The sequence below is a fragment of the Dermacentor variabilis genome, chromosome 7 (genome assembly GCF_050947875.1).
Source record: "Dermacentor variabilis isolate Ectoservices chromosome 7, ASM5094787v1, whole genome shotgun sequence".
Classification (NCBI taxonomy): Eukaryota; Metazoa; Arthropoda; class Arachnida; order Ixodida; family Ixodidae; genus Dermacentor; species Dermacentor variabilis.
Window position 1 is genome coordinate 34,845,248 of NC_134574.1, and position 19,831 is coordinate 34,865,078.

At 46.9% G+C, this 19,831-nt stretch overlaps 1 protein-coding gene across 7 annotated transcripts in view; it reads right to left on the reverse strand.

Moving 5' to 3' along the window:
* Klc (kinesin light chain) overlaps positions 1 to 19,831 on the reverse strand; it is a 170,971-nt gene that overhangs the window by 75,480 nt on the left and 75,660 nt on the right. For all 7 annotated transcript variants that reach the window (XM_075698382.1, XM_075698384.1, XM_075698381.1 and 4 more), the window contains exons 2-4: positions 15,948 to 16,236; positions 11,150 to 11,405; positions 6,985 to 7,303 (exon numbers count right to left, since the gene is read on the reverse strand). In XM_075698382.1, the coding sequence (XP_075554497.1) occupies positions 6,985 to 7,303; positions 11,150 to 11,405; positions 15,948 to 16,211 (839 nt within the window). In that variant the 5' untranslated portion in view covers positions 16,212 to 16,236. The remainder of the gene's footprint in view (positions 1 to 6,984; positions 7,304 to 11,149; positions 11,406 to 15,947; positions 16,237 to 19,831) is intronic.

Sequence of the window (19,831 nt, forward strand, 5' to 3'; positions counted from 1 at the left end):
AAGAAATCAGCGAGACAAGCTCAGCAGGAGACAAGAAAATGTTCTGAGAAAATGGCTTTCCAAGTTGAACCTCAGATTTTACTTTATTAAGAGGCACCAGGGTGGCACACAATGTCTTAACAAATGCCAGGCATTTGGTGTGTTCTGCCTTTTGCCCGAAGGGCCTTGCTTGCCTTTCTTTCCCCAAGACACCCTTCTCCACTGCACTGTGAAAAGCATGTTGCATACCTGCCAACCAGGCGAGATCAAAAAATTGGAGGACGCTTAAGCTTCGCCTTCAAGAGTGGAACGCGACAGCGTTCCCGTCGACTCGCCAAGGGGTGTAAGACAATGGGCTACGGCGCAGCGACTACGTGCCCCGCATCGGACGCGGTGAGCGTCGAGCAACGCAGCGTTCGGCGCGACAACGAAATGTGCGCCTGAGCAAGCGACGCACGCCTGAGCCTTAGAAACAGCCCGTTTCTAAGGCAACACCGCGTTCACTAGAGGCGCTTTTGTACCGCTTTGAAGCATCGAACTCGTTGCTCAGTGGTAACGTCTCCGTCTCACACTCCGGAGACCCTGGTTCGATTCCCACCCAGCCCATCTTGCAAGTTGTTTTTTATTCATGAAGTGCCTGCTGGGATTTATCGCTCACGGGCAACGCCGCCGACACCGACGCCGACGACACCGGCTTTTCTGCGACACGAGCTCCTTAACGCGTTAAAATCGGTAAACTTTATTCGCGCCAAAAGGCGGGGGTTCAAACTTTCAGGCAGTGTTCGATTAGTCCTTTTGCAGGACCTTGCAGTAGCAGTCTTTGCTCACTTCAAAAATTTGTCAGAGTAGCTTTGCTCAAAACATGGTCCAGATTGACGGCCCTTCACTAGCAGCAGGCAGGTATTGGAGGGTTGTGTTGCACATTGATGAGCGGAACTCAGTCCTAGTTTTTCGCGCCGTGCTAAAAATTTTCTCACACTCTGCATTGATATGTGGTATCATGAGTAAATCCAGCATCACCTTAACAACTCGGTGAAACACGTCTTCCATCAGTGTTGTTCATTTTTCCAACCATAGATCACTGCACGTCCCACCTTTCTTCATTCAGAATGTCCTCTGGAAGAATGTACGCCTGTAGAGTGGCAAACTCAGCTTCGAGAGCATCTAAAGCGTCTTTAGGAGATTCATTGGAATCTAGGGGCAGCAGCTGAGGGAAACTCTGAATAAAGAAACGAAGACTTGAAAGCAATGTCTGTGAAATAAATTTCAGGTTGGCCACCTCCACATTCTTCAGAATTGCATTTCACCAAAGTTACGTCTACATCCATAGCGCTTCGCATTGTCGCATTTAGGAAACATTTTCCTTAGAAGAGGCCCAAAGTGGTCGCTGACACTAAGGGGTAGGTTGTGTTTGACGAGGAATCGCGTAAACAGGCACTCCACACGTATGACACTGTCGTTGCACTTGTTCCGGAGCAAGTTCACTATGTTGCCTAGCTGCTCAGCGGTGCGAACATAGCTTTGATGCTTCGCCGTGGAAATGTGCAGTTTCAATTCGCCTTTGACACTGCGAGACACGCTGACGTCGCATCCACACGTTGTACAAAATGCAAGCTGTTCTCCTTTTCTTGATGTCAAAAAGCACAGAAATTCACAAGTATTACATCGCAAAAATTTCTGCAAATACCTTTTCTTGGGCTTTGATAGTGCCATGGCATCAAGCACACGAGGATTCTAACTTTACACGGTGCACCGCACACACACAGCCTAGCCAACACTAATCCATACACACAAGCAGCAGTAACAAGATGTACCATGGAGGAAGGCATACATGAAATGCAAGAGCTACACTGGCTCTGGCTTTGGTCGGCTTACTAGGCACCGTAGTCGGCTGCTTAGTCGATGATACTGATGGCGCTAGTGCGGCCGTTGTTAGTGATGCTGACAATTACGAGGTGGCTGTAGATTCCGCGGTGCCGGTTTCGCAAAAACCATTATTGCGCGAACAGAGACCACTTTTCGGAAGATATAAGACAGTGATCATACAATCGGAAAGTTGAGTAAAAAATCGGGAGTCTCCCAGGAGAATCGGGAGGGTTGGCAGGTATGATGTTGGCTCACCTAATGTCGCACAAGGTCCCGCGAAAGCACAGTGGGTCCCAGAATAATGCCTCTGTCGCATTCTATGGTGCATTATTGTCTTTTTGTGGCAATAACCAGATGGCTAAGTGAAGGCTTTCAGCAGTATTTTGAATTCTGTTTCCTAGACGACTCAGGAGGTAGCTGCACACACGAAAGGCACTGGTACACAGGCAGCAATGCAGCTGAAGCATGCATGCCTTGCAAGACAGCACTTATGTGGAGGTTTACCCTGTGCTTTTTTGTGGCCTAGTGTTTACACCAGCTACCATATTTTAAAGGCATTGCATTGTGCAAGCTTTTTTTCCTTTGAACCTCATAAGAACCTGGAGAGCTTACAAAATGCAATGGAAGGATTGTTCCATTGCAAGGTTGTGAACATAGCCAAGCGTGACATTCATCTTAAGTCTTCATGTTCTTTTTTCTTTCAAGCAAAAATTTTCGCTTGTCATTTCTTTTTGTTACCTTCACATCTGACACACATTTTGGGTGTGAATGAATAGAAATCTTCAAGCAGGCAATGCCAGATTGTCCTGACCTGAACTGTAGCTCAAGGATTGTGACAAAGAAAAATAAATAAAATAAAATTCCGATGCATGACATGCTTAGCCATGCATTCCTAGAGTCTGAGCACAATGTACTTGATCGTGGAGTCTGAGGAGTTGGCGTGCGATATACTTGGCTGCGTTTCCAAGGGGTATGCAGAGGATATGAATGGTCGCAGGTCTGAGGAATCAGCGCGCGATGTACTTGACAGCTGAGTCCAAGACGCTGATGCTTGAAAGGCTCAGCCGTGGGTCCGAGCATTGCATGCGCGATCTGCTTGGTCGTGAAGTCTGAAGAACCGATGACCCAAAGGCTCGGCCAGCTGTCCAAGGATTCTGCACGCAAATTGCTCGGTTGCAAAGCGTGCGTCCCCAATGCCCAGAACGCCTAGGCACAGGTCTAAAGCTGGAATCGCATGGCGCGTTTTCCGCGAACGAAAACATGAGGCGCGGCGAACGCCCGGGTTGCCGTCGACGCGCAAAAAAGGGAGCGGCGCTTTCCCGTTGCGTTTTCCGGGTTGCCAGACAACATAACCCCAAACAACATGAATTGTCTCTGTTACCGCATATATAATATGCTCTTAAACTTATAGAACACTACAATAAAAATAATCTTAGTGTAATTAGACAGCGACATTTTTTTTTAGAAGTGTATTTGTAAAGCTTAATTTCAAGCAGCAAGACTGTGTGCGAAACTGCGACTATGTACCTTCGCATGCTGAGAGGCCGCTGCTTGTTTAATTCACATAGAAAATGGAGTGTCGGCCGCTTACTACAGAGCAGAAGAGGAGATTGCTACTATTAAGGGGGGACACGGCTCTTCGCGGCAAAAAAATCGCGAAAAAAGTCGATTTTTTGGAAATTAAATTTTCGATATCTACAGCTAATATTCCTTTAATTCACCAAGTTTCGAATCTCAGGGACGAGTATTTCGTCTGCTATATCAATTTATAACATCACTGTGAGCTGAATTCCACGCAATAACAGTCCTTTTTATCGCGGTGCGTACCTCTTTTTCTATGTGCGTGATCGCAGCCATCTTGGTCTCGTTGGAAAGAGGAGCCTTCCTTCTTTAATTTCCCGCCAAAAGTGACTCTGTCGGTACGCCAGTGACGTTGAAATCCGGGGAGTAAAAAAAAGCCTGAACCCGCGATCCGATTCATTGACTAGTGCACATGACCAAAAACACGTGCTGTGGTTGGCTGCGCCACAAGGTTCCCATCGTCTGCTCCACTCCGCAGGCGATGCGACGGCGCGTCTCGTAGGTTTGTTGGCACATGCCTAACGATGTCCGATCCACCGGGGAAGTTTGCCACGAGGCACAAGTTAGGCAAAAAGAAGAAGCGATCAGCTTATAACTTTCAAAAGTGCTCCATTCCTTCTGAAAGCATAGAGAATAGCTCGCCCCCAACCGCAAATGATGCCGAAACCGCGGACGATGCCGAAGTAGGCCTAGCCAGCTCACAAATGAGTGAAATCGTTACGGACAGTGCTCGCGTTTGGCGTGACACTGCAATGTTGCAGTGTGCAGATTTGTTGCAGAGGGGGATGAATGCTTAAAGAAACTTAAAGTTCTTGCGTCAACGCCAGCAACAAAGCAGGTGTTGGATTTGCTCACTCACGTCGACGGCGTTGCAGCCGCACCAGTCGACGCCGAGGCAGGCTTCGCTATCCTGAGTAGGACTCCGTGAACGCACTGATGTCGTTTGTCAAGTGCAAGGTGTGCGGCGGCAGCGTCGCAGTAGGCAAAAGCGAACGGTAATCTGGCCTCGACATAAAGATCGTTATTACGTGCGCGTGTTGCGGCGATATCGCGTCGGCGTGGTGCTCGACCCGCGTGAACGACAACCTTGCTGCGTGCGCGATGCAAGCCACCGGGAATCGGCGAACGGCGCTAAACGATGTTTTTGCTGCATTTGGGTGGCCGTGGTCAGAGCGACTACATTCCTGGTGGCTTTTAGCCACTTTCACTGCAAAAAGTGCAAAATTATTTCTGTACTTTTGTTTAAAAGTGAATGTATTCATTTTTTCTCGTTTTCTCAACACACTTTCTCAAACACTTTGGCTTGTTGCTGATTTGCCACAGCACTATCTCTGTCTTCAAAGCAGATAGAGCCATAATTTTTGCTGTGGCTTGTAGCTGAGTATGCAAAGTACATAATGGTAGGGTCAGATTTTGGAATTTATGCTTCAAAAATTTTCAATTCTGCTTTAGATCAGACAGTAGGGTAGCCACAATTCGAACAGTAAAGATTGAATTGCTATAAAATTACTAATATTTGATATATCGAAATAGTATTCCTACCATTGTGTTCCTTATGTTTTCTAGGACCCAGGCATGTGCCTATATGAATTTCGTAGCCCATTTGTTTCCCTATTGTTTCTGCAAATTATGAACAATGAATTTCATTTATCTTCAGAACTAAATGGCCTATGAATATTGATGGAAAACATCATGAATATTATTTGAATAACAGTGTCCCCCCTTAACGGGGATGCTGAGGGCATCTGCTATACCGTCTACGCTGAAGGTATCTGCTATGGCTCGCCAAGCCTGGTCACGTTTGATGTTGTTCTTGTAACTGCTGTCGCATACGTCCCACAGGTCGCAACGCTTCTCCACTTCAGTTATTAGGGCCTCGTTGAAGGTTGCTTTGTCCATTTGTGGGGCTTCTCCTCCCGTGCTCTTGGGACAAAGGAACGACAACACAGTAGTGCAAACAATCACAAGGGCATTTATTGCACCTTTCATAGATCAATGCCTGCTAGCCGAGTTGCTATCCACAAGACATGTCGATGGGCGCGCGACAAATCTAGAAGTCCGACTCATAGCGACCGAATAACGAGCGAATATGTTCGCCCCATGCTGGATCCCAACGCCTGGTCGTTCACGCGTACGGTCACGCGAACAGTGGCGCGTTCGAAGGCGGCCACGCGAGACGGTCTCGCAGAAGCATGGATCGGCGCCCGCACGGGACGTCCGCGGCGCTCGCCGGCCCGCAACCCCAGAGGAAGCGCCGCAACCCAAGAGGAAACCCCTCCGCCTGTAGGCAGCGTTAGCAGCGCAACACTAGCGCCATCTCTCGCACTGCGCTTCAACCACTCCGACCGCCGCGGGCGCCAGGCCACGTGGCGAAGCCGCACTGCGGGAGACGGGAGCTATGCAGGAAAACAAGACAGGGGACGCGTGAGAGTCACGCATCCCCACATATTTTAGGCGAACACAATGCGTGAACCAACACGATGCGCAAACGAAATCACGGTACCATGTGCTTTCTTTGACGCACGCGCCAGTTTTGCTGAGAAAACAAAAACTGCGCCAAAGAGGTTCCGTCGAGATGCGCAGAGAGCACGGCCATCTGGTGGCAAAACCAAAAACCAAAATGCCACGTGACCAAATGCCATGTGACTTACCTTAACTCTGATTGGCATACGCACCACGCGATGCATTCTTTTTTCTACTCTGAGTAGCAGCACGCGGAGGCGCGATTTTTTGATGGATCATGCTGGACACGCGTCAAAATGACGCGGGCGTCCCAACATCCATGCATCAATCGCGCCTGAAATCACACCATGCCATTCCGCCTTGAGACGTCCAGAAACGGAGGGATCGGTCATGCTTGTGCAATGCTTGCGTCGCATCCATTTCGACCATCTCCAAGGTCACGTTGGCAGAGACAGTCGAGAGCTTGCGAGGTGCAAAGAGAAGATGACACCCCTACAAAGCAAGCGCCAGACCAATGGGGAAGTGAGCTAAAGGCGCGTGACGAATGCAGCCAATCTGAAACTTCCAAATAACCTTCCATCATTTGCTTTTTGTGCACTTGTCTCTGTGTGGAGGAGACAGGTGAAGCAACAGAAAATTTGAAGATGAAGAAGCGCGCTTTCTGATTAGACCAAGATGGCAGCGCTTAGTTGCGCAGTTCCAAAAATGTTATGGCTTCTTTTCATAATTTCCACAAAACCTTCGCTGATACAACAAAATTTTAGAGCATTTTTACATGTTTTCCGTAAAGATATTTTGTAACCAGACAGAAAATGTTATTATAGAAACCAAAAATTCAATCTCAAGACAATCCATTTGTTGGCCATTTCTTTCGGTCCCTCCTTAACATGAAGTTCATAGCGACGAGATATCACTGTAGTTATAATATACATAAAGCAGTGATTACATAGAAAGTGTTGCAGATCACATTGCAAGGCATGAGGAGTGAAAATTCTATGGCTGCACTACTCGTGTAGCTTCCGCAGCATTGGACTGCCAAGTATGAAACAAAGTCCAGTGAAGAGACTCAGGTGAGCAGTCACCCTCCGGCAGTACCTGTAGACAAGTGCCAGGATGTTGAGCATGGTGGCCACGTCTGGGTGGTCATGGCCGCTGGTCTTCTCCAGGTCCTCGAGGGCTTGCTTGCACAGGGGCACAGCTACTTCGTAGCGCCCCTGCGACGCATACTGGATCACCAGGTTGTGCAGCGTCCTCAGCCGAGCTGGGATCTCGTAACCTGCCGAGCCCCCGCCTCCGGAGGTCCCCATGGGGCCCATGCCAACACCACCTCCGGGTGGAGACAGGGCATCCTGATTGTTTTCCTCGTCATCGGGGAAGCCCAGGTCTAGGGGAGGGTCACCCTCACGTTTCTCACCTGCGTACAAGGATGACACAAAAAACTTTCACAAAAGAATCCACAAAAAACTTTCACAAGGGCTCGTACACACTGGTGACTCGCAGAGGTCATGCAACCAAGCTGGTCACAAAGCTAGCAGTTGCAAATAGTCACAAATGATCACCTTGGTCATACAGCTACAGAATGAATCAGATGGGCAGGACTAGGACATTTGCATATACTGACACTGATAGCAGTACGAGTAGACGTAAACGGCATCAATCACAGGACATTTTGGCAAGGCGACTGGCAAGTAGTGTTTGCCAGTGTGAACATCAGTAGTTGCGAGTCAGTCCTAAAGTCGCTAGTTTAGTCGTTTGTGTGACCTCTGTAAATTGCTGGTGTGAACCGATAGTGCAAGGCTGTGCAACATGCAAGCTTGAGATAGTTATAGTGTTAATTCATTGCTGCATTGCAACACATCACTGTCCCGGCATTATAAGATAATAAAAGTGCTCTTACACCTTTCAGTGTCTGGTTTTTTCCAAGGTGACGCACTCCAGCATCATATTTTTTTTCTCGGATATTATAAATCGAGAACAATGGTTTATGTTTGCTTGTTCAAAAGGATGAAAATGATACAGATAATGGCAAATGCTGTTTTGGTATGGCCGTCCCATCACTATATGACGGGGCAATTGCCAAGTCTGCTCCTTTTAATGTTTGGAAAGCTAATATTTGTACTCATTAGTTAGTAAAGAAAAGTGTTCTCATCACACCAATGCTGGTGAAATACCAATGCAAGAATCATTGCAAACATAACTAAAATTCACCATGTATTTGACTGCAGACAAAACTGTGGACATGGAAACATGCATAAAATAAGTGCATGTGAATGAGATTTACGCGGAGAGGTAGGTTTAATTCATTAATTAACAGTAAAGATTCCTTCAACAACCTTCTTTATGGACATAGTACTTGGACTTTTCAAAATATTTACCAGAGTGCATGCTTCTTCGTGCATACCATCAGGATGCATTCAATCTATGAACATATGCACGCTATGTGAAGCTACGTATGTGCAGTTGCTGTTGCAATCGCTGCCCCAGATGCAGAAATGAAACATATGAAGCGTTCTAAGCAGAGAGACCAGAACTTGAGCATACCAAGAGACAGTGTTTACAATAAATAGCAAGAATGAAAGCAGGCACAATATCGCTTCTATGGTGGTATTCCAACCTGCCCCGTTTCGCAGTCAACGAACGTCAGCTACTGGCCGTTTCCCTTTTGCGTCGATGGCTTCGGATAGCACAGCCAGCAAAGCGAGCGGAGCCCGTAGAGCAGGCATCACTGGCATTTTGTGTTGTGTGCGTGCAAGTCTCGGAGGCCATGCTTCGGTTGCAGTTGATGCCCATGCGGTGGCACTCCAAAAATAGTCGTTCCGTCAAAAAACCTATATTTTGTTATTATTCCTGCAAGTTCTACTTGACTTTTTGATGCAATGCACAGCAACTGAAGCAAGTACAGTGAAACCTTGTTAAACCGTAGTTGGCCAGAGCTTGGAAAAAGTATGTACTAAATGGTAGTATTGCTTAACCGAAATAGCATGAGATTGCCCACTTACCTGTCAAAAATGGAAGAGAGAGTGTGATGAAAGGGAAAAAAACATGCAGTATTTATTTACTTCGCGCGACAAAAGTGTTATTTTCGTTTGATGCCGCGGCAGCCTAGCAGCGACGACAGCGGCCTCAAACTTGCTGAATCTGCGAGCCAGCTTTTCAACCAGCCCCCTCTTCTCGGCAAACACTCACATTGCAGATTCCAATGCTACCGCATGGGCGCGGTAGCGTTGCAGAAGTTGCGGGGCACCTTTTCATTGCGGGGTGCTGTTCTCAGCGTGCCGATTGCATTTCTGAGGCTCATGTAACGCGCAGCTTCTGCCACTGTCAGGCCTGAATCGCCCGTGCTGTCGCTTTCTGTGTCGTCCTCATCACTGTCACTAGTCGACACTTCGGCAACGACAGAGGCAACGATGGGCAAAAGTCGAACCTCGTAGCCGACACCTCTTTGCGGTCACAGCAATGCTGCCAAGCAATTTCTTTGCATTCCAAATGCCAGACACCGTAGTCAACAGCAGATCCCTGTCGCGTGTCAGCGCTGAATTGTTCGTGTCACGTTCGACACCATGAACAATGTCTAATTTTTCTTCTATGTTTAGCAGCACCCGACGCCTTTTTTATCCGAGCTTCGGCATGACGCGAGTGCTCGCTTACATGAAGCCACAACGCTCTCTTGGACGGCGTCGAAATCATGTTGATGCTGATGTGGCTTCCCACACAAATGCACAGGGCGCTTGGAGACCGTTGTTCAGATCACCGAGGCTTGTTGTTCTGCCGGGCCGCCCGATGGAGACGAAGCACCGCCGTGTTTGCGTGACGAAAAGCGGAAACACTACGTGTTAACCGATACGTACGCAATAAGCTGGTACGGTTTATGCATATACAAAGCACATTATGTTCAATGGCCACTGAATTGGGGATTTGACTTTACTACTTTTAAGACGAAACTACCATTTAAGCGGGTACGGCTTAACGAGGTTTTACTGTACGCAGCAGTATCAAGAACTGAAACATCAACGCATGAAGTATTAAAGAAAAGAGAAAAACACTACTGCTTTCTAGGATTCGATACCCGATTTTTCCCGTGGGAAGCAGACTTTCTACCTCTGCACCACGCCGCGTGTGTGCTACCAGTTGCAGTGCCCCAAACGGCCTTACGCTCGTTTGCCTCTCCTTTCAATGCAATGAAAGTGCAACCGTTCCGGATACTCTCCATGTTCTGGTACACTCTACCGCAACTGAAGAGGCTGAACTGCTGCCTACAACAACGCCCTCAAATGCAGAAATCACTGATGACCTGATAGGCTGCGGTGTGCCCATTCCTGCCAGCGTTACATTTGAAGACTTTGCACGCATCGACAGCACGGTTTCGTCGTGCGCCGAGGTGAACGATTCCGAAATAATTGAGCAGGTTCTCCCACCGTCAAACAGCGACTGTGACTTGGACGACGATGTGCCGTGTAGATCACATTCGTCACATGCGGATCTGACTTGAGCCTTTCCTCTCCTTGCATCGGCACACAGTGAAGCTAAAAGCTGGCAGAAATGCAGGCCCACTTGGTCGCACATAAGCGGAAGCCCTGCAGCAACGCATCAAACACTTGTTCCTTGCATAGGGGCCTTACAACGTAAATAGAGTGATCTCTCTTGGTAACATTCGTTTTTTCGGACACTCGATAGTTCGGACTTATGTATACCCCGTGGAGTCTGAATTATCAATCGTCAACTGTAAATTTCTTACACAGTTATTGTTTGTTTGTTTGTGTTTTTAATTGTTGTTGTTATAACTGACAATACAAAACCCTGCTCACAATTCTTTTTTTTTTGTGTGTAATGTTATAACTGGCTCCCCGTTTTAAGTCACCTAGGAGTTTGTATGGCTGCAGCGGTGAAAGAGAATGGTATGGTCCAGCAACACACTCAGCGTGGGAGCTCCGAAGCAACCGTATTACCAAGGCACCGGGGTGAGAATGCACAGGCATCTTTGGTGATAAATCATCACTAAAAGCAGTCAGCCAACAGACCCCAAACACTTCCAATGAAGACTGTGAGGGCTCACTTACACAGCTTCGCTGTCTTTTATGTATTAGTTGCTCAGACTGGCACACACCTGTGAAGGGTTTGTGGTATCATAGCAGGCTGATTTGCTAGTGCACCAGAAATGATTTTTTTTCTTCACGGTTTCTCTATCAAACTTCTACCTGCGCTGGATAGCAGCATAGCATTTCAATGAAGTGCCACATTGTGCACATGAACTACAACTCACTCTGAGACTTCTGCGACTCGTCACCCTGGGCAGCCGAGGAGGAGGCCACAGACGTGGTGGATGCCGACAGGTCGTCGTACTTTTTGAGCGAGTTGACAAACTGCAGCTGCTTGTTGTCTTCCTCGAGCTGGGCGACCGCCTGCTCCGAGGCCTGCAGTTTCTGCTGCGTGTTGGCCAGCTCGTCACGCAGCCACGCGTTCTCTTGGCACAGGCGGCGCACCTGGGCGCGGAGCTTCTGCTTCTCCGCTTCCACTGCCTGCGGCCATGGACAGAAGGCACGCAGCGTGAGACACCACACGCAAAGCTTCATTTCCGAAGCTTGCTTCAACATGAAAAACCAGTTGCAACAAAATTTTTGGATGCATAAGGGGCCCTAGTTTCACAAGGCATAGATACAGAGCAGCCTGCGTGCAAAATTTTACATCTGGGATGTGACTTGACAGATGCGTCACCAAAACCGAAAAAAAAAAAGGACATCTGTGATACCAAAATTCGAAAAACATTCGGGCAGAACTCATCTACATGACTATTGAAGTGTGCAAATAGCCTTAGTGTGTGATGCATGTGGCGCATACTGCAGCCGAGCTCCTATTTCACCGTTTCCCAAGGACACGCTATGCCTTTTGGCACTACCGCCGTGAAGTCCAAGCATAGCCAGTGGCATACACCAACAGGAATGGCCTACATTTCAATGGGGTAGCTTGACAGCCAGATAGCAGGAAAGGAAACTGGGCTGACAATGCCAAGACTTCAATTTGCAATTTAAAGAAGTTTCAATAGCTTCAAAGTATGCTTCAATAGCATATAATATTTAGTTATAACCATCACAAAAGTGAAATTTCTACCAAGATGAACCTGTACCAACTAGTCAACAAGACCAATTCATGATAATGGCATTTTACACAGTGTTCCATGGTGCAATTACCTTTAGTCATGACAGAGTCAGTCCTGGTAACACTCAATTGAATAGTTTATTTGTCACAGTGGGGAAAAAGAAAAATCAAAACCTTAAAGAGGTCATTGGCTTGCTAAAAATGCTTCCTCGGCAGCTATAACCTACAAAGCTATATGTTCATGTCTATGAAATGAACATGACTGAAATTTAACCTGGTCATAAATGGAGCCCATGGCATCCAGGCCAGGATAAGCCCACATTCACATTGCAGTTTTGATTCACATTTGATTGCAGTAATACAATGCCAGCGTAATGTTGCTGTTTGCCATTATCCCGACAGCCAAACAGGCAGTGCTTGCACGCTCCCGCTGCTCCTGACAGAACGACATAGCAGGTGTCTGGCATGGCAAAAGTATGCTATAGCACAGCGCAACACTAACAGCAATCTCCCCTGCGACAGCATGCCTCTGGCTTCAAAGCGTGGGTACGGGCAAGCCATTTGGCAATGCGTCAATGGGCGCAGCACAGTCTGGTTTCGTTCAAGTGGGAAAGGTTGGACAGCAGCCCTCGCTTGCCATAAGAAGCAGACTTCAGACGGCACTTTATTATAGCAGGTGTTATCAGGCATGAAAAACAAGTATATCGTTAATGATGCAGCTTGAGTAGACGAGCTCGTCTTGCGAACTTTAAGCGTCCATCCGTTGGTCGCGCAGCAGTGCTTCACCGGTAGAAATCACACTGCCACTGATTCACTCCCCAGCAGGAAAATAGTGCCATTATTCTGGGAAACAGTCACTCGTTTGATGCCGGCCCCCGGCACATGCCTAGGCGCCATGCTGCTAGTGTAGCATAATTAGCACCAGGATGTGCAAAACAGATCATTTAAAGCACGGAAAGCTGCTCGGTAGCGACAATACTGCTCAACTGTGGTAGTATGCACTAACAAAACCCTATAAGAAATAATGAATACAAAATATAGGTGTTGTGCATCTGTTTTAGTCCGAGTGAGTGCGAGCGATTGCAACAATGCCATTTGTAGGTCAGTGATGTAGGCAGATATGGCAAAACTGATAGTAGTTATTCAGCAGTAAAATTTGTCACATTCTTGTTACTTGCCAGCTGTCTTACCATGACTCTTGCGACAAAACAAACGGCAATGGTCAAGAAATACAGACGCAGCAGTTTCACGAGTGACATGCTCCTTTATACAATGGTGCCATAATGGCCTGTTATTTCGAAATCAATACGATTCATTGAGCCCTAAACTCCATTTGTTTTGTGCTGTTCTCAAAATAAGAACAATTATTATTACACTTGAAAGCCACTCGAGGAGTCTTGTCGCAGGGCTCGACATGCTGTGAACTGTCATGTAAATGCACAGAAGCACCATCTACGTTTCTGTGTAGACATTTGCAGCCCCGCTTCTGTATAGCAGAACACACAAGGCTTACTTGAGGCTAGATAAGATACAGGCAATCAGCCTTGCCAAAATGGAATTGGCCTAGTACAGCTCGCACCATGTTTCACTGCAGTATCCTAACTATACTACAGACATGTTCACGGTTCATCGATCGATGTGCACAAGCAGAAACAACCTCAACAAAAGTGAAATCCTACTTGAGCGAAAAAATTTGCTGCACTCTGAATTGTGCCCTTTACAATGCAGGGCGTCCAGCGCCACATTCGAATCAGGCACCTTCGCGATACCTGGGATCATGCCACAACCGTATTTTTTAATCAGCCTGTTATTGACTTCACGGTGTCTCCTGCAGCTGCCGTTGCTTGCTTTTGCTAAATTAAAGTGACTTGCGGAGATCTATGTCCTGTTAAATAACAATTTTCTTGTTCAGGGGGTGAATAACTGTAACAACTCACTGCAAGCTCACTTTTCCTTTAAATCTTTTACGAGAATTCGTTAGGAAACGAATTCCTTGAGAGGCACTGCACGCATTCTAGCATGCTGCTCAAGTTTCAAAAGAAACATGTTTCAAGGACTCTGCAAGAGAAAGCCTGTGGGAATCCCTGTGCCCCACAACGTTTCCACACACAGCAAACATCGCGTCAGTCGCAAGAGCCAGCAGGTTGAAGGAGAGAGGGGAAGCCATCCTTTGCAGCAGCGCACAGGAATTGCAAGCACTATCGGCACCACAGAGCATGTCAAGTGAGATTTGCCCGGCACTGCCCAAGTTTCTTTGTTCACCAGCATGCAGAAAGTGCAAAAGGCTCTGTTGCCACTCCCATTTTCCTGCACATTGTTAATCAACCACGTTTTTGCTGCAGCTGTTGCCGTGGCTGCCCGTATCTCCAGCTGGTAAGTCAGAAGCCTCTTACCTAGCCTCTTCCCTTCAAGGAATCCCTCAGTGATGTAAACTGTAGCTAGCTGGCCTGCTTGAAGTGTTAGTTACAATCGTAATAAATGCTTTCCAAGTGTACATGTGGTTGTTGTACAGTGTTTCCTCGAACTTGTACTGGACCATCATTGGTCGGAAGGCGTGCGCCAATAGCGGTATACGGTGTGCTGATGCATAGCGCTGTTGGCACCCGCTTATCCCTACAAGCCTTAGCTGAAGGCCAGCTCAAGTTTTTCTACTCACATGTGTACAAAATGCCGAAGTGCTTCCTTCAGACAATACAGGTCCACCAAAAAAATTAAGCTCCAACACTTGTTGGAAGCCAGATTTTGGTTTAGGGTCTTGGCTTTTTACAAAAATTGCCAGATCAGTATATTTCTGTAAAACTGAATCCCAAATTACATCTCGATAAGTCTGCACCAGAAAACAAACACTATGTATTGCAATTCTGCAACGCTGAGGTAGCTGTGTCGCTGGCAAGGGTAGCAGCAGAGAGAACGAACACTGGGAACACTACCTCTAAGCTGTACATGTCAACAGAGAAAAGTAGTGCGTGCACTAATTACAGTGCTTGCAGCGGCCAAGCTTGAACACAACCTAGAATCCCAGGGCAGGAGGGGGGGGGGAGGGCATTCTAGACACAGTCAAATTACACGGAGAGGTAGCTTAGTGCAAATAAAACCACGGACACAAGGAAGACAGACAAGGACAAGCGCTACTCACAACTGTTGTGAGTAGCGCTTGTCCTTGTCTGTCTTCCTTGTGTCCGTGGTTTTATTTGCACTAAGCTACCTCTTCAAGTATGACGACCAACTAGCCCAACAGTCAACTCTTCTAAATTACATGGTATTGTCCAATAGGCTCAAAATGCCAAAGTGGTGCAATTTGACAATGTGGCAAGATTTTATAGTGTCCAGCATAGTAGCACCCCAGCTAGAGGGATGTACAATGAAGGGTTTCTTTAAGTGCGTGTGAATTTGTATTCGAGAAGTTTGAATAACGAATCAAATAGTGTCTTATTTGATTTCGTCTTTAAATCAAGTAGTCACTATTAGTAAATCAGGATGTTTTCTACTACTTTTTCAATATTTAAAAAAAAGGAAATTGGAGAGAAAATGTGCTAAATTTCATTATAGACATAAAGCAGAAAGATAATCTTTGCAGTGGAACATACTATGTCGTTTAGGAAGCTGAGCTTTACCGGCTACACAGAGATTGTACGCACTGTCTGCAGAGTCATGCGCGTGAGAACCGCTTATTTGTACCTAATACTCCAGTTACGCTCTTAATAAACAATGGTTTACAAGACACAATATGACAGAAGCTCACAAACATTATGAATACTAGGAGTAGGATGTGAACATCATGTTATATTAATTTCAAAAACAGTTGTCCATTTTTCAAAAATTACTCGAGGTATTCGATATTCCATTCGCATCGGACACTATTTGGTTCAATTTCAAAAATGACTATTCACAAACTCCGAGTCACGTTCGTCCAACTCGACACAACCACCGCGTTGACTGTGCGGTGCAACCTAGCCGCCACCGACCTGGAGGTGCGATGCGAGTGCCACCATGACCTGCGCCTCGCCCAGGCCCAGTTCGAGTGCCTCGAGGGACTTCTGGACGAGCTGGGCCTTCTCCTCGGCCACCAGGCTGGCCTTGTTGTCCTGCTGCTGCTGGGACTGCTGCACCGCCTGCACCGAGCTGCGCAGCCCCGACAGAATGGTGTTGTGTTCATTGCGCAATGCCTCCAAGCCCTGGATCACCGTCTTGGTGTTGCTGACGATGTCTTCCTGTGACATGGCCGTCATTTTGCCCAGCGTCTCTATCTTCTTCCTGCACGCACAATGACAAGCGAGAATTGAGTGAGGAACGCGCATGTGCCTTCCTAGCAAAATCCAGCACAATATTCTAAAGAGCGCACCAACAGGAAAAGACATAATGAACGCATTACACAATACCATCATCATCATCAGCTTAACAAAGTCCATTGTAAGATACAGGTCCCTCCGACCTGTAATCTCCAGCTACTCTCCTCCAGAATCAGCAGACTGATCTACGTGTGCCGTTTCTCTAATCCCACTTCTCTGTTTAATCTTCAGCCTCATCGACTGCATTCCCCTTCCCATGGCGACAATAGATGATATGCAAGGCCTGCAAGTCTGCTTTTCCATGCACCTCACCTGACCCAACTAGGGTGGCGGACCTCACACTAGAATCTTAAATAAGGCATTGGTAGAGCTGATAAACGCTACAATCTGTGCCATCCCCAGTTTCTCGCACCTTCAGAGCTTTCAAACTGCGGCTCTCCACTTCAAAGTGCTACTAGCAGGAACTCAGCCACCTCGGTTAGGGCAAACGTATGCACAAGAAAGCCAGATTATGAAATTTGGCAAATTGTTCCACTGTGCTACATAATTAGGCAAGCCACTAATAAAGCAACTGTACCGACTCGCTCAACTAGCTGCCGTACTACTGACAGAAGGGCAACAATTTAAAGCACAGAAGTAACTGCAGATGTTATAACTTTCAAGCCGTTCTCAGCCATTTATCAGCAACAATAACCATGAGCTAAAACTGAGACGTCCAGCACTATCCAACCAGCTCCTCATTCTTGCATTCCATTTTTGTTTGCTTGTGCTACCACTGAATCGTGCTCCAACCCACATAGGTTTTACAGCTGAACAATGGTTCTTTCTAATCCTTTTCTGTATTACTCAGAACAAAAATGTGGCACATAAACCAGTATTACAAAAGACGCTTCTTTTATTAAAAGGTCCAAGAAAAACGCCCCTAGTGAAGGTGATTGTCTTCTTGTTAATGTCTGCTAAAGTACAATTTAGTATGGTAGTCAAGGCTAACATCGTTCAAATGTTGTCAAATGTATCGTCTGGCAACCATGCCAGTGGCATGGTTCATAAGACCATGCATGGTGCATGAATAAACTGCATTATCTTAGGCATTACACTCTGTGCCTCAGTCCATGCGAGCATGCTTGTGAGCGCATCACAAAAGCACGATAGTACATGGCACAGTTGACATGCGTCCGAGCTATGCTTCACCGGCAGTGTTGCGAAAAACTAGTCCAATTTCAAGCAGCGATAGGACTTGTACTTTTGTGTCACAGGATTCCCGAGTAAGCCAGATGGCAAAAAAAGTTACGTTGCTTCTGTGCATGGCTGGAGAAGAGGCACTAGAAGTGTTCAACACATCGAACTTTGAAGGACAGGACTGACAGAAGTACAGAAATGTTGCCAAAAAATTTTAACAGCACTGCCTTCCAATAAAAAATTATATGTTTGAAAGATATGTATTCAGAACAAGAAAGCAGAATAAAGATGAGCATTTGAACACCTTCTTCGGGACATCAAAACCAACGTGCAGCCATGGGACTTTGGAGCCATGACAGATAAGATATTAAAAGATCGGATAATCAATGGAATCACTGATGAAAAAAACTGAGCGTGAGGTTGCTATGCGAGATTGACCCTACGCTAGAACAAGCCATTCAGATGTGCAAGGTGGCTGAGATAGTGAAGCAGCAATGCCGTGTGTGGGAAGAGTGGAGCTTATCAGAAAGGCCAAATGTGTGTGCGACAAGCAGCACAAAGCCGCACAAATGTGCCTAAACTGCGGAAAGAATAACCACTTAGTCAAGTGTTGTCCAAAGGAAAAAAAAATGCATGTAAACTTTTGTGTGGAAGTCGACTGCACAGAACGTGCCAGCGCCAAGCAACAACAGGTGCAGCCCATCAGCCGAGAGAAAAAAATTGGAAGGAATCTGTCAGTGCTGGCATCGCTGAATCACAGCAGTTTTGAACATTCAACATTTTGAACGTGGCAGCCTTCTCTGCTACCACAGCAAAGGATTGGGTCTTAACTGCTCACACACAAGGTTCTTCTACACAGTGGCAGCTCAAAGTAAATGCAAGGTCCCAAGCTAACCTGATACCATATTCATTGTTTCAGAAGCTATGATGACCATCGACACTGTGGTAATGCCACCCTATACGCAGCTACTATGGCAGCTCGATCAGAGCTGCCATAGTAGCTGCGTATAGTAGTAGTAGTATAGTAGTAGTAGTATAGTAGTAGCTGCGAAGGGGTTAGTAAAATGCACAGCCAATAAAATGTCTTTGAAAAAAAAAGCAAATCGAGTCGGACATTGTCAAATACGAATAAAAAAGGAGATGCATGCAAAAGCACATATTTTCGAATATGAGGTATTTCTGTCAACTGATAGCAAGCTCAGTGGTATGGGGCCCGAACTTTGTCAAAATTGAGATTCTCTCTCTACAGCTCAAAAGTCAACCTCAACTGTCCTGACATACTCTCAGCCCACGCATGACACCTCAGTGTTGTGTTTCACTGCTTTAAAGAGTTTATTTTGGTTTGGATGAGGGACACTTGTCTGTCCGCATCAGCCCAGACTATTTTTTTGAGCTCAAGCTCCTTCAAAACGGCGGCAGCCCGCTTCCTCTCCCATTCATTCCTTAATGCGTAGGTCATTTCTGTTCTTAATTGTACACCTTCCGCCACTCGTTCGCCCCACGAACCACTTGAAGGATCTCCTTGGTCAGTTGCGCACTCCACGTCCGAGTTTTCGATCTCCTTAGGGGCCACGAAAACGTCCGAAAAATTGGCCAGTTGTAAAAAAAATAAATGCATGTCATTTACTGCCCTTAAGGGCTCAGACAGCCACAGGCACGTGCAAAAACGCTCTGAAGGCCTGTCGGTAAACGTATTAGGCATATCGGTGCTCGTACTGCGAGAGGAAATACCGGGTACACGCGTGTATGATTATATAAAGAATGCATACTGTATCCCGTGGCAGTAGCCCATTCCCACGCTTGTTATGCTTCACTGCAATACTTTTGCGTATGCTTCACCAAGTGACGTTTCTGTACGGAGGCGAAGCTGACTTTCGGGAACCGGCTTATGCAACGCAACGTGCTTTCCAAGCTTCTAAGCCAACCGCGAGGACCGCAAAGGCAGAGTCCGTGCCGTTGCTGACAGCAGTGAATTCTTTCAATAAAAAACACGGCACCCAAGGACAAGAAGCTTCATAGCGAACGTCGAAGCAGCTAGGCCTAGCGTTGCCGCAGTGGTGGCTACGGCGGCCAGCGGATCTGCGTGCGAGAGCGCCAGCTTGAGGCGGCGAGGTAATCAAAATGGCAGCAGTGGTGGTTTTGATTAATGCCGTTACGGACCTGCGGTCACGGCAAAACGTCCCGAAAATCGGACGGCGAAGAGTTTTGCGTCCGGAATATCAGACGTTCTGATACATTGACTCTGGGGTACTGGTGGTGCCGCGAAGCCGTCCAAATTATCGACAATCCGGATAGTCGGTCGTTGACTGTACTCTGGCAACTCCTTCAGCCGATGACAGGACGTCAAAGACGATTCATTACCATTACTCGCGCGAGCATTA